The 14,538-nt window shown below is 44.7% G+C and overlaps 1 protein-coding gene across 1 annotated transcript in view; it reads left to right on the top strand.

Moving 5' to 3' along the window:
* Nucleotides 1–14,538, top strand: part of MAP2K2 (mitogen-activated protein kinase kinase 2) — a 44,036-nt gene that overhangs the window by 3,159 nt on the left and 26,339 nt on the right. Inside the window, exons 2-3 of the mRNA XM_081846343.1 lie at nucleotides 10,427–10,637; nucleotides 12,267–12,413. Coding sequence (XP_081702469.1) covers nucleotides 10,427–10,637; nucleotides 12,267–12,413 — 358 coding nt within the window. The remainder of the gene's footprint in view (nucleotides 1–10,426; nucleotides 10,638–12,266; nucleotides 12,414–14,538) is intronic.

Here is a 14,538-nt window from a genome sequence, read left to right as displayed (position 1 = left end):
GAAGGGGGGATTAGACTGACTTATTATTAGTAATAATAATCATAATAACTTGTGGGATGCTCTTCCCAGAGAGGCTCTTTGCATATATTTAGGTGCCAGCCAAAAACATTCCTCTTCATTCCGGCATTGCAGGGGGTTGGGCTGGGTGACTCTTCCAACTCTACAATTCTAGGATTCTCCCACAACCTTTGGCTCATCAAATCATCTGTTTAAAGTGGTTGGGGTTTTTTTTGGGGGGGGGGTGTAATTGTTTTTGTGATTTCCTAGGGTATGTGTTATATATATATTGCTAGGGTATGTGTTATATATATATATTGCAAAGCGCCCGGTGGTCTAGGATGAAGGCATAGAAATAATGTATAGTGTGGGGGATTCCCTGGTCCTGAATGGGGTAACTGTGCCCCTGAAGGACCAGGTGCAAAGCCTGGGAGTCATTTTGGACTCACAGTTGTCCATGGAGATGCAGGTTAATTCTGTGTCCAGGGCAGCTGTCTGCCAGCTCCATCTGGTACACAGGCTGAGATCCTACCTGCCTGCGGACTGTCTCGCCAGAGTGGTGCATGCTCTAGTTATCTCCCGCTTGGACTACTGCAATGCGCTCTACGTGGGGCTACCTTTGAAGGTGACCCGGAAACTGCAATTAATCCAGAATGCGGCAGCTAGACTGGTGACTGGGAGTGGCCGCCAAGACCATATAACACCGGTTCTGAGAGATCTGCATTGGCTCCCAGTACGTTTCCGAGCACAATTCAAAGTGTTGGTGCTGACCTTTAAAGCCCTAAACGGCCTCAGTCCTGTATACAGCGGTGCCCCGCAAGACGAATGCCTCACAAAACGGAAAACCCGCTAGACGAAAGGGTTTTCCATTTTGGAGGTGCTTCGCAAAACGAATTTCCTATGGGCTTGCTTCGCAAGACGAAAATGTCTTGTGAGTTTTTCCGACTTTTTCCCCCTTCCCCCCCCTTTTTCTAAGCCGCTAAGCCGCTTATCTGCTTATCCGATAAGCCGCTAAAAGCCGCTAAGCTGCTAATAGCGCTAATCCGCTAAGCCGTCAATGGGCTTGCTTCGCAAGACGAAAAAACCACTAGACGAAGAGAATTGCGGAACGGATTCTTTTCGTCTTGTGAGGCACCACTGTACCTGAAGGAGCGTCTCCACCCCCATCGTTCAGCCCGGACACTGAGGTCCAGCTCCGAGGGCCTTCTGGCGGTTCCCTCATTGCGAGAAGCCAAGTTACAGGAAACCAGGCAGAGGGCCTTCTTGGTGGTGGCACCCTCCCTGTGGAACGCCCTCCCACCAGATGTCAAGGAAATAAACAACTATTTTACTTTTAAAAGACAACTGAAGACAGCCCTCTTTAGGGAAGTTTTTAATGTCTAATGCTGTATTGTTTTTAATATTCATTTGGAAGCCGCCCAGAGTGGCTGGGGAAACCAGCCCAGATGGGCGGGGTATAAATAATAAATTATTATTATTATTATTATTATTATTATTATTATTATTATTATTATTGCCCACCCTTCCCCCGTACAGTCTCAGGGCAGGTTGCAGCAACTGAAAAGCATAACGCTTCCACGAAAACACACAACGTTACACAAGGTGTTGTGTGTGGGCTTTTTTTTTTAAGTGGCTTGCAATCGTGGGAAGAAATACATATAAATACATATAAAATACATATAAAAGTAGGGTGTGGGGATGCAGAGGTGGGGAAGAGGAGGTCTAGGAAAGGGAATAAAGGGTGTGGGGGTGTTAGACTGAGGGAGGAAGGGTGGGCGCTTGTGGGAGTAATTATTATTATTATCTGCCCTTCCCTTTAAGGTCCTGGGGCTGGTTACAGCAACTAAAAGACAGCACTAAGATGAAAAGCACAATGTTGCACAATGTTTTAAAACAACATAGCAATCTCAGAAAGAAGGCATGTCTTTATAAATAGGCTTCAGCATTTACCAAAAACTATATTGTTATGATTACTTGCTGAATTTATTGGCTGCTTAGGGCAACCCAGTGTGACTCACAACCAAACAGACAACCACCACTGCTGTCCCCTGCCACATAGATTGATTAATTAACAAATAATTGAATTGAATTGAATTTCTGTATCTGAGAATCATGTTAAAACCGAGAGGGGAGAGTATAATAATAATAATAATAATAATAATAATAATAATAATAATAATAATAATGGTTATTATCCTCATCCTTTTCTCTGACAGGGAACTCAAGGCAGCTTACAGATAAAAATAAGAACAACTAAAGTGAAGTTGCCACACACCCCTCAATAGTTGCACAACTTGGGAGGGGTTTCCACAGAGAATGCCATCTCCTGCCTCTTGCCACCCCCTTGAGCTTCTGAGGGCAGAGGAGTAATCAAGGGGGCACCCTCTGCCAGTCTTAGGACCCAATAGGTCTGTCGGGAAGGAGGCGATCATATTTGAGGAGTTTAGGGCTTTAAACACTAATGGCCTGGTGTGTTTGTGTTGTATGTTTTTAAATGTGTTGTTGTAAATTGCTTGTAGGCTTTTGGGTCCCAAACTCTAGGTATTGTTTTTTTTTTAAATTTACTGGTTGCTTTTTTACTGGGGCAACTCAAAGCAACTGACATTATGTAAGCAAACAGACACGAACATTAAAGCTAGCACAACACAAAAACATCTAAAAGACCATCCCTGTTGTTAAAAGGAGGCCAAACCCCTGGCAAAAAAGAAATGTTTTTTCGCCATGCTCCTAAAGCTGTGTCATGATGGCACCAGGCAGTCATCCCTGGGGAGAGCATTCCATAAGTGGGGAGCCACCAATGAAAAGTCCCCATTCTGTTGTGCTCCAGACCTCCTAAGATAACAATCACAAGGTCCAGGTCAGTTCATATGGAAAGAGCTATTGGAGCCTTGAGCCACATAAGTAGTATTAGTGTTATCAGTGGGTTGCATGCAACTAAGTCCTACTCAGGTTAGACCCGTTGAAATGAATAAACCTAAGGTAGCCATGCCTGTTATTTTCAATGGGTCTACTCTGAGTAGGGCTGTCACAGGATACAACTCAATAACAATACTGTGGTGCCCCGCAAGACGAATGCCTCACAAGACGGAAAACCCACTAGACGAAAGGGTTTTCCGTTTTGGAGGCGCTTCGCTAAACGAATTTCTCTATGGGCTTGCTTCTCAAGACGAAAAAATCTTGCGAGTTCCCGCGGGTTTTTTCGCTCCCCCCTTTCCTAAGCCGCTAAGCCGCTTATCAGCTGTTCCACTGATAAGCCGCTTAACAGCTGATCGCTAAAAGCCGCTAGACCGCTAATAGCGCTAATCCGCTAAGCTGTCAATGGGCTTGCTTCGCAAGACGAAAAAACCGCTAGACGAAGAGAATCGCGGAACGGATTCTTTTTGTCTTGCGAGGCACCACTGTACTTTATTAAGGTAGGCAGCTGGAAAGGAGAACTATGTCTCTTAAGAGCATGTGACTTTAAAGGGGGATTCCATTTATGGAAGGGAGGAGGAGATCTGGGCAGGAGCGGATGAAGGGGGCTTTGACTGAAAGGTTGCAATTTCATTTACTGCAAAGTGACTGCTTAATCTTTAACTCTTCTTAGTAGTGCACATAAAATTACAAAAAAAGATGAATTATACAAAGCATTATTTATTTATTTTTACTGTTTAGGGTGTTATTATTACTGAGCTAGATGTTGAATAATGAAGCAAGATGAGCAGCTGGGAGATGGGGGCATTAACACATGTGAAGGGGGTCCATGTGGGTCTGGAAAGGGACATCAACGATTGGAGGGGCTTGAGATGGGATTGTTGTTATTAGAGGTGTTGGGTGATGGCTGTGGAATGTAAGAGGAGACGATTAATGAGCAGGTGTAACTAGAAGAGACAGAGGGGGAAATATCTAAATGGGGAGGTTGGAGGGAAACTTTTTGTTAGTAGCATTGATAATACAGTCATACCTCGGGTTACAGACACATCAGGTTGTGTGTTTTCGGGTTGCGCACTGCGCCTAACCTGGAAGTACCGAAATGGGTTACTTCCGGGTTTGGGCGCAGGAGCGCTAAATCGTGCTTTGCGCAGAAGCGCCGAATTGCAAGCTGCGCAGACGCAGCGCTGCGGGTTGCGAACCCGCCTCCCGCACGGATCACGTTCGCAACCCCCAAGCATCCACTGTAGGTTGAGATGGGTCTTAAAGTGTTAAAGTACATGAGGGTGGGGGAAAGCAGCTGAGGCAATGAACCGGGGAGGGGCATCTGGGAGAGAGACATTTGTGCTATATTCAGTTGGACTTATTCCCAAGTAAGTGTGTATAGGATCGCAGCCTTAAAGAGGAATCCATATATGGAAGAGACCAGGGTTTGGGTTGAATGATGATTGGCGTTTAAAGGGCACCTATTCTTAGTGCCACTGGTGTTGAAATGGCATGTGTTCCTGAATAGTTTGGGGGGTGGGTTGCATGTTAACAGAACTAAGGCAGAAGGGAAGGCAGTGAATGGAAGGAGGGGAGCTGGAAGAGGTTTTATTTATGAGAGTTTATCATTCCAGGCAAGCATCCTCTCTGATCCAGGTCTCCCAGGTCACAATGGGTCAGGGCATCTGGCTGTTAAACCAGAAGGTTGGTGGTTTGTGCCCACCCAACGACAGGATTCTTGCATTGCAAGGCCCTTCCAACGCTACGGTTTTCTGATTAAACGTTTGAAGGAGCAAATTCACACGAGGAAGAAAGTGTGGGGAAGAAAATGGATTGGTAGTGTTGGCTAAGAGAGGGCAGGAATGTCCCCTGTCTGAAATTCTGGAGAGCCTCTGTCGGTGGCTGCAGGCAAAAACTGAGCAATGGTATGACCTAGTTGTAAGGTAGTTTCTTAGGAAAGGTTGTGGTTAAAAGGGTGTCATGGAGTTCATTAGTAGAGGTGTAGAGAGATGTGTGAGAGGCCCGGTATAGCCCTCTGGGAAGGGTGGCTCAGATTGAAGAGGGAGTGGTGTTAAAAGAGCTGGATAGATGGGTACTTTGCAGGGATGGGGTTAGAAGGTAACACAGTGGGGAGTGCTGAGAATTAAGGTACAGTGGTGCCCTGCAAGACGAATGCCTCGCAAGACGGAAAACCCGCTAGACGAACGGGTTTTCCGTTTTGGAGGTACTTCGCAAAATGAATTTCCTATGGGCTTGTTTCGCAAGACAAAATGTCTTGCGAGTTTTTCCGACTTTTTCCCCTCCCCCCCTTTTTCTAAGCCGCTTATCAGCTGATCCGCTAAGCCGCTAATAGCGCTAAGCCGTCAATGGGCTTGCTTTGCAAGACGAAAAAACCGCAAGACGAAGAGACTCGCGGAACGGATTCTTTTCGTCTTGCGAGGCACCACTGTACTGTAACGCTTAAGCCAGCAAGTCTTTTATGTAAGTTGCAAGAGGACATGAAAAATGTACAGGAACAGATAACCTAAGAGCAAATGACTAGGATCCACTGGGAGACTGGCTTGAAATGTACTGTCTACTTTCTAATTTCTCCATTCTTCCTTTGGCAGAGGGGCAGAGGGAGTTTATTTTAATTTTAAGATGGATTTACTGCCTTTCTACTCTCTTAAAAGTCCACCAAGACATTTTGCATTAATGCTGTATCTATTTTACAGTTTTAACAGCCAGCAGTAGTGAAGCCAAAAGAATAGCATTGATGAGAGCAACCAGATAAGACACACACAGTTGAACCTGCTCTGCCTTTTGGAACAGAAAGGCTTTCTTAACAGTGTAATTTCACACATTCTTTCTTAGAGGTGTGTCTCACACAGTGTTAGAAACTAGCCAAGCGCCCAGGTGTGTTTTGTGACTGGCATGAGTCCAACTGCGACCACATGGAGATCTCTGGATGCCAGGTTGGCAGCTTGTGCCAATTTTTTCCTTGAGGCTTGTTGTATTTTGGATGGTTTTATGTGATGTTTTACTGTGTCGTCAACCACTTTAAGATTTGTTCTGTAAGCTATAAAGCGGTATAGAAATGAAATTAACAACAACAACAAATAACTTGATTGTAAAAGGGGGAAAAGCGACTAGATATTCCATTATGGCGAGCGTAACCTAGGTTTAAGGTGCCATTTGGTGATGAGAGTCTATATTGAGTTTCTGACACTGGTCCCTCTGTATTTAGTGGTGTTTGCTCTGAGGACATGGTTCAGTGGTAGAGCACATGCTTTGTATGTTGAGTATCCTGATCTTTCCGGGTAGGAATAGGAAATATTACCATGGAGCGCTGCTGCCAGTTGATGTAGAATACCTTGTAGAGCCTTATTTTATTTGTTTATTATTTCTTAAATTTCTATACCGCCCTTCATCTAAGGAGCAAAGGGCAGTTAAAAGGCCATAGGTGATTTAGGCTAGAAAGGACTGACATAACCCGAAACCAGGAAGAAAGGACGTTGGATAAAATTTGAGGAGAACTTCTTTTTATTTTTGGAATTAGTCTGATATTAATGAAATAACAGGGAATATGCTGGAAAGGAATTAATTGGCTTTAGTAGAAAGGTTCGAAGGAGTTATGTATCAATATGGTTTAAATTTTGAAATTTTATGGGAAGAAACTTAAGGACTATTTGCAGAAACATTGTAAAATTAATGGATGTTAAAATGAAGTTGGAATGAAACGAAGTGGTTTTTAATAATAAGGTTAAAAGGGAATATGCAAAAAATGGATTGATAATAGATGAAAAATAGAATGATATAATATGTTTAAGATAAATAACTAAGATAAAACAAAGAGGGAAAGAATTTGCTGAATTAACTATTTGAATTGGAATACAAAAGAGGGAGGTGTGAGGAAGTCATGGAAACAAGTAAATGAATTATAAGACAGAGAAAGAGGGATTTGTTTTTAACTTGTTCTTATTTTTCTTTTTCTTTTTTTCTGTATTTTGTACTTTTTTCTTTTTTGATTATGTAATTTTTTTTCCTTTTTCTTCTTTTTTTTCTCGGAAATTTCAATAAATATTATTTAAAAAATAAAAAATAAAAGGCCATAGGTGATTTAATTTATCAAAGGCCTGGGAGTAAAGGACTCTTTTTGCCTAGTGCCTAAAGATACGTAATGAAGGTACTGGGTGAGTTTCCCTAGGAACAGCATTCCACAAATGGGGAGCCACCGCAGCCCCCTTTTGTGGAGGGGGCATGTGACAAAGATGGTGATCACAGGGTCTGCTCCCATCATACCTGACCATTGGCCATGCTGACTAAGGTTGATGGAAGTTGGAGCCCAGCAAGATCTGGAGGGCCACAGGTTCCCAGCCCTGGGGTTGTATTAGCTAGATCAGGCATAGGCAACCTCGGCCCTCCAGATGTTTTGGGGCTACAATTCCCATCATCCCTGACCACTGGTCCTGTTAGCTAGGGATGATGGGAGTTGTAGTCCCAAAAACATCTAGAGGGCTGAGGTTGCCTATGCCTGAGCTAGATGGACCTGTGGCCTGGCTCAGTGTAAGATAGCTTCGTACGTTCTTAGGATTTCAGTTTCTTTTTCTTCCTTTTTTTTTTTAGAAGCTTACTGGAGTAAGTTGGCGGAATGAGCGACCTTAGGTCGAAGGGCACAGCAATAGAAAAGGCCTTGCTTTTCATCTGCTATAACTCGTCATTGGAAAACAGTTCAGGACTTCTCCATAGACCAATGGTGTCAAACCTTATGGAACATTGCATTGTAAACATTACTCATCCATTTAAACTGCTTAGGGGTCAAGACTTGTTGGGCTCCGTTTATATCATCTGGTACATCTTTATTGAACATCTATCAAAAAACGTCCTTACAGTACATTGAGAGTATGTTGGTAGATATGGATGATGTTAACTTCTGGCTTTGGACCTTTGGACTTTCTGTTGGTAATAATGTCTTTTGTGCGTATCTTAAAAGGTCTTGGGCAGTGAAAAAGATCTCATTTGTAGTATATTTTTACCTGGTTAAACTTGCATTTTTTTGTTTTATTGTGATATGGCAGGCATTTAATCACAATGAAAATGAAGGAAAAGCCCTGCTTTTCATAACTTACAGCTACCCTGATAACTTACAGCTAACCTGGTAACTGATAACCAAAGGGCCGGATTAGACGCCCAAAACAAACTTTGGACTGCCTGGTCTATATAATTCCTACTGTGGGGCATGTGGGGTGTTAGGGGAGGGGGTAGTACCTCTGGGTAGTGCTCCTTCTGGGGTCTTTTATCCACCTTTGGTCCTCACCCTGTACTCATCTGTCACCTGCAGCTCCTCGAAGCTGTCAGCAGGCAACAGCGGCCACAGTCCTGAGAATTGGCTTCATTGTTGTTTAGTCATGTCCCCATGGACCACAGCACACCAGGCACTCCTGTCTTCCACTGCCTCCCGCAATTTGGTCAAACTCATGAACACTTCAAGAACACTGTCCAACTATCTCATCCTCTGTTGTCCCCTTCTCTTTGTGCCCTCAACTTCTCCCAGCATCAGGGTCTTTTCCAGGGAGTCTTCTCTTCTCATGAGGTGACCAAAGTACTGGAACCTCAGCTTCAGGATCTGTCCTTCCAGTGAGCACTCAGGGCTGATTTCCTTCAGAATGGATATGATCTTCTTGCAGTCCATGGGACTCTCAAGAGTCTCCTCCAGCAGCATAATTCAAAAGCACCCATTCTTCGGCGATCAGCCTTCTTTATGACCCTTCTCTCACTTCCATACATCACTACTGGGAAAACCATAGCTTTAACTATACAGACCTTTGTTGGCAAGGTGATGTCTCTGCTTTTTAAGACGATGTCTAGGTTTGTCATTGCTTTTCTCCCAAGAAGCAGGCGTCCTTTAATTTCATGGCTGCTGTCACCATCTGCAGTGATCATGGAGCCCAAGAAAGTAATATCTCTCACTGCCTCCATTTCTTCCCCTGCTATTTGCCAGGAGGTGATGGGACCAGTGGCCATGATCTTTGGTTTTTTCGATGTTGAGCTTCAGATCACATTTTGCACTCTCCTCTTTTACCCTCATTAAGAGGTTTTTTTAATTCCTCCTCACTTTTTGCCATCCAAGTTGTGTCATCTGCATATCTGAGGTTGTTGATATTTCTTCCGGCAATCTTAATTCCGGTTTGGGATTCATCCAGTCCAGCCTTTCAAATGATGAAATGGGAATGGGGTAGAGGAAGTAAAAAAGTGAGTTGAAGGCAAGGGCCATAGCACAGAGGTAGAGCATCTCTGCCTTGCATGCAGAAGGTCCTGGGTTCAGGCTTCAGGTCGGGCTGAAATCCTATGCTTCTGCTACCAGTCAGGACAATACTGAGCCTTATAGACCAATAGTCTGACTCAGTACAAGGTAGCTTTAGAGGTTCCTAAGAGAAGATTATGTGGGAATTGCTTGTCTAGAGAGTTGTCATGAGTGTGATGAAGGGTTAGCTTTGGCAGAGGGGCTGGGTACATTGAAGAGGGTTGCCTTGGAGCGAGAATCGTTTCCAGGGATCCAAATGTAGGCTTTGCATTCCGACTTCAGAGAATCAGATTTTCCGGGGGAGGCAGTTGGTGTAGAAAGTGAGATCTGATCAGGAAGCCCAGACGATGGAGTTGAGGGCTGCTTCTTAGGAAGAATAAATTTGACCTGTGCAGAAGAGCTGCTGCTGCTGCTGTGGGAATGTCAGAATGCACCCTTAATGCACAAAACACACAAGGAGGGTGTGCTGGAGAGTAAGGCTCAACTGGCAGCAGATGGGGAAGAAAAGGGGGGGGGTAAAAGGCGCTCTCTCCAAAGCAGCTTTCCACAGTGCGTAACGTAGGATCACCTTTACACCTTCATGGCCATTGTTAGAGAGGGGGTTGCAACTCAGCACACTTAGCTGGAGAGAGATTGCTGAGTTTCCTTACATGTTGTCTTGCTAGATAAGCCCCTTCAGGAATACAGTGGCGCCTCGCAATATGAAATTAATCCGTTCCGCGAGTCTCATCGTCTTGCGGTTTTTTCGTCTTGCGAAGCACGGCTATTAGCGGCTTAGCGGCTATTAATGGCTTAGCGGCTTAGCAGCTTTAAGAAAAAGGAAAAAAAAACTCGCAAGAACTCGCAAGACGTTTCGTCTTGCGAAGCAAGCACATAGGGAAATTCGTCTTGCGGAACGACTCAAAAAACGGAAAACTCTTTCGTCTAGCGAGTTTTTCGTCTTGCGAGGCATTCGTCTTGCGGGGCACCACTGTACTACCAAATAACTTGATAGTGCTTCAGTTTCCTAGGAGTCAGCACTGAATAGTTAGAAGCCAATCTCACATAGTGAAAACCCCTAGACTCTGGCACCACAGTTTTGAGGGTCGTGACAACATAGAATGATTTGCCATGGTAGTTTATGTGCAGGGCCCAGGGGATTCATCTATGGCCAGCAAATAGTCTCACTTCTTAGGCTTTGTTTGGTAGAAGCAGTGGGACAGATGGGGAATCCTGGGAGACTCAACAGTTTCCTCCCGTCTTTCCTTGAAGAGCACATCTTGTTGACCTCCAGAAGAAACTGGAAGAACTGGAACTGGATGAGCAGCAGAAGAAACGGCTGGAGGCTTTTCTCACCCAGAAGGCCAAAGTTGGAGAGCTGAAAGATGACGATTTTGAGAGGATTTCTGAGCTGGGAGCCGGTAATGGTGGAGTGGTCACCAAAGTACAACACAAACCCTCAGGGCTAATCATGGCACGGAAGGTGAGGAGGAGGAGGGTGGTGTCTCATCCAGTGTGACCAAATGTTTGGGGGCATCTGCAGAGGTGGCAAGAAACAGTTGGGCCGTAACCAGTAAATCTATGATGAGAATTCTGTGGGGGCAAGCCAAATCTAGCCGGTATGTAGCCTGAGTTGTCATTAGCCACCTCATTTAATGTACCTTGGTTTAAGAACAGCTTCGTTTACAAACAACTTGGATTAAGAACGCTGCAGACCCGGAAGTAGGTGTTTTGGTTTGTGAACTTTGCCTTGGAAGCAGAACACGTTGAGTGTGCTCCATTTGTAAACTGAGTTTCCAGCTGCTATGGGAAAGCACGCCTTGGTTTAAGAACACTGCAGTTTAAGAATGGACTTCTAGAACAGATTAAGTTCGTAAACCAAGGTACCACTGTATTAAAGCTTCTGGGCTAGCTTGAAAAAGATTTGAATTTGTATCTTTCTAGTGTCTTTAATCAGTTTGTTTGTTCGTTGTACAGCCCCCCCCCCCCCCCCGCATCAGTGGAGCACTTATAAGCCTCCCCTCCTGCCCCGTTATGCCCCTGTTCTGCCTACTTCTGGGTCCAAAAGGACCCATGTGCCAGCATTTGCATGTCAATCGGATGCTCCTATAATGGTCGCCACCTGTATATATATTGCATTCCCCCCCCCCCCCATGAGCTTGTCAGGGTAGCAGACAATGGTTCACCTTCCTTGAGTTTGTCTTCTCTGCAATCTCATGGAATATGTTTGGCTGAGATAAGAGTGAGTGGCTCACTTCATAGCTGAGTGGGGACTTGAATGCAGACCTGGTCTGACACTTTAACTTGTTGCCCTGTTTTCTTTTACACACACACACCTGTATCTAAATTCAGGTAGGTAGCGTTGTTGGTCTGACGCAGTCAAAATAAATAAAAAATTGTCCAGTAGCACCTTAGAGACCAACTAAGTTTGTTCTGGGTATAACATGCACGCGAAAGCTCATACTCGGAGCAAACTTAGTTGGTCTCTTAAGGTGCCACTGGACAATTTTTTATTTACCTGTCTCTTCACGTTTGGTGCAATACAGTGGTGCCACGCAAGACGAAAAGAATCCGTTCCGCGAATCTCTTCGTCTAGCGGTTTTTTCGTCTTGCGAAGCAAGCCCATTGACAGTTTAGCGAATTAGCGCTATTAGCGCTTTAAGCGGATAAGCGGCTTAGCGGCTTAGAAAAAGGGGGGAAGGGGAAAAACCCCGCAGGAACTCGCAAGACATTTTCGTTTTGCAAAGGAAGCCCATAGGAAATTCGTTTTGCGAAGCACCTCCAAAACGGAAAACCCTTTCGTCTAGTGGGTTTTCGGTCTTGCGAGGCATTCGTCTTGCGGGGCACCACTGTACAGCCAGTACACTTTTTTCCCCATCAGTCCTCCCTCAGTTTGTTGGCTTTCCCCCCATGGTGAACCATTCCTGAAACAACTTATAGTTTCCCCCTCTTCTTCCCACGGCTTGCAATTGGTGTTGTTCAGCTGTCTAAAAAAAGGGGCTGGAGTTTCTCTTTAAAGTGCCTTTGGGTGGTAATATGGAAGTAGTTTTTGACGCAGCCTTTTATCCCCTTCGTTCCTTCATTCCCCACCCCCTCCCTCTTCTCTCCACAGCTGATTCACCTGGAGATCAAGCCTGCCATCCGAAACCAGATAATTCGCGAACTCCAGGTGCTTCACGAGTGTAACTCTCCATACATTGTGGGTTTCTATGGCGCCTTCTACAGCGATGGGGAGATAAGCATCTGTATGGAGCATATGGTAAGTCTTGTTTTTCTCTCCCACCTTCTTAAGCAAGACAGATACCCTGTTCAGCACCAGTCAGAGCATCAACCTCTGACTGTAGCTAATCCTTCCATCTAGGACACGCAGAAGCAGCATAACGTTCTTGCATTGAATGTGTAGCAATTCTTGTGTTTTCCTCTTAAGTTTCTGCACTGGCTGCTTGTTGTGTGCCTGGCACTCCATGTCTTTTTTTAAAAAAATCTGCTCTTAATTATATAACCCCGAAGATGTTCCTAGTGCTGGGGAGGGAATTAAAATCCTAGCTGCCAGCACCATGTTATTTTTCTAGAAGCAAGCCTTGCACAGAATGAAAAGAATGTCTCTGATTCGCAGGCACCAGCAATAACCTTGGGGGGCTAAATAGGGGCCAGTGTATTTTCCAGTCTTGACTCTTGCTTATACCTGTAACCAGGTTCTTTCGCCATTTGATCAAGCCATATCTCTCCCCTTCTTGCAAAGGTCATGGGAACCTTGTGGGAGTGGCTATTCACATATGAACCTCCCTGACGCTTAAGGTCAGCTGGGGAGGCCCTAATTCAAGTTCCAGCTTATCAGAGACCAGTGGTGTCTTCTCAAATTGCTGTTTCAGAGGTTTGGTATGCACTTCTGTGGGCTGTATTTGTGATCTCTCAATACATTCTGCAGACAAGAGCAAACTTTACCTTGTCAACTTTTTCGTGAGGCAAGATCAGGGCCATCTGCTACATTCTCTCTCTCTCTCTTTCAGATTGTGCATTTTTAGCTTTGTTTCATTTTAAGAATCGTAACACAGCAGAGATTTGTATAAAGTAATGTATGCTTTGGCCACGTGGATAAAATAGAATGTTTGAGAATCGCCTTGGCTTGCTTACAGGTCTCCAGTGTTGTTAGGCATTGATTTAGTGGATGGCAAAGGACGCCGGTGCTTTATTTTATTTTCTTAAGATACGCGTCCCACCTCTCAATCAAAATAATGGCCAAGATGGCTTACTCATACACATATATGCATACACAAGTGGTTTTCTTTTAATGATTGGCAGAACTAAGAGCAGCTATGAAACAAAGGTCAAAATTAGTCCCTTCATTTTGTTAAGAGAAAGAGATATAATAATAATAATTTATTATTTATACCCCGCCCATCTGGCTGGGTTTCCAACTGAATATTGGCGGCTTCCAACTGAATATTAAAAACAGTACAGCATCAGACATTAAAAACTTCCCTAAAGAAGGGCTGCCTTCAGTTGTCTTTTAAAAGTAAAATAGTTGTTTATTGCCTTGACATCTGATGGGAGGGCGTTCCACAGGGCGGGTGCCACTACCGAGAAGGCCCTCTGCCTGGTTCCCTGTAACCTTACTTCTCGCAATGAGGGAACCGCCAGAAGGCCCTCGGCGCTGGATCTCAGTGTCCGGGCTGAACGATGGGGGTGGAGACGCTCCTTCAGGTACACAGGACTGAGTCCGTTTAGGGCTTTAAAGGTCAGCACCAACACTTTGAATTGTGCTCGGAAACGTACTGGGAGAGAACGTACTGGGAGAGAGAAGCATTTGGCTTGTAATGAGGTAACTTGGGTGCCAGGCAAATATGCTTAGGGTGGATATTCTGTATTCGGAAATGCCACAGCAGAAAAAAGCAGCACCCTTGTTCCTGCCAGCCACTTACCAATCCTGAAGGTGAGGCCAGAGCCTTTCTTGCAGATCTTTGCAAATAGGCCGGTTCTTGCAATAGACATTGAGAGATGTTGGCCAGTTGTGTCAACCGTAAGGCGAGTGCAGATCTAGTGCAGGATCTGGCAGCGAGAGGGGGGGTCATCTCCCTATTGCTTTGGTTCCTTTTACATAGTTTACGGCAGCTGCTGCCATTTGGTGACTTGTTCGGTGGTCACTGGTATGCTGTGAATTCTACATTTTGCCAAATTTAAGTGACACAGAAATAATATGCTGCCTGAGCCACAACAGGCAACTGTTATTAGTAGTAATGGTATTAGTAGTAATAGCAGCAACAGCATTTAGACCAGGCATAGGCAAACTCGGCCCTCCAAATGTTTTGAGACTACAATTCCCATCATCCCTGACCACTGGTCCTGTAGGTAGGAATGATGGGAGTTGTAGTCCTAAAACATCT

Source organism: Podarcis erhardii (assembly GCF_964252035.2).
Source record: "Podarcis erhardii genome assembly, chromosome: 18".
Classification (NCBI taxonomy): domain Eukaryota; kingdom Metazoa; phylum Chordata; class Lepidosauria; order Squamata; family Lacertidae; genus Podarcis; species Podarcis erhardii.
This window is presented reverse-complemented; position numbering and strand designations above follow the sequence as displayed.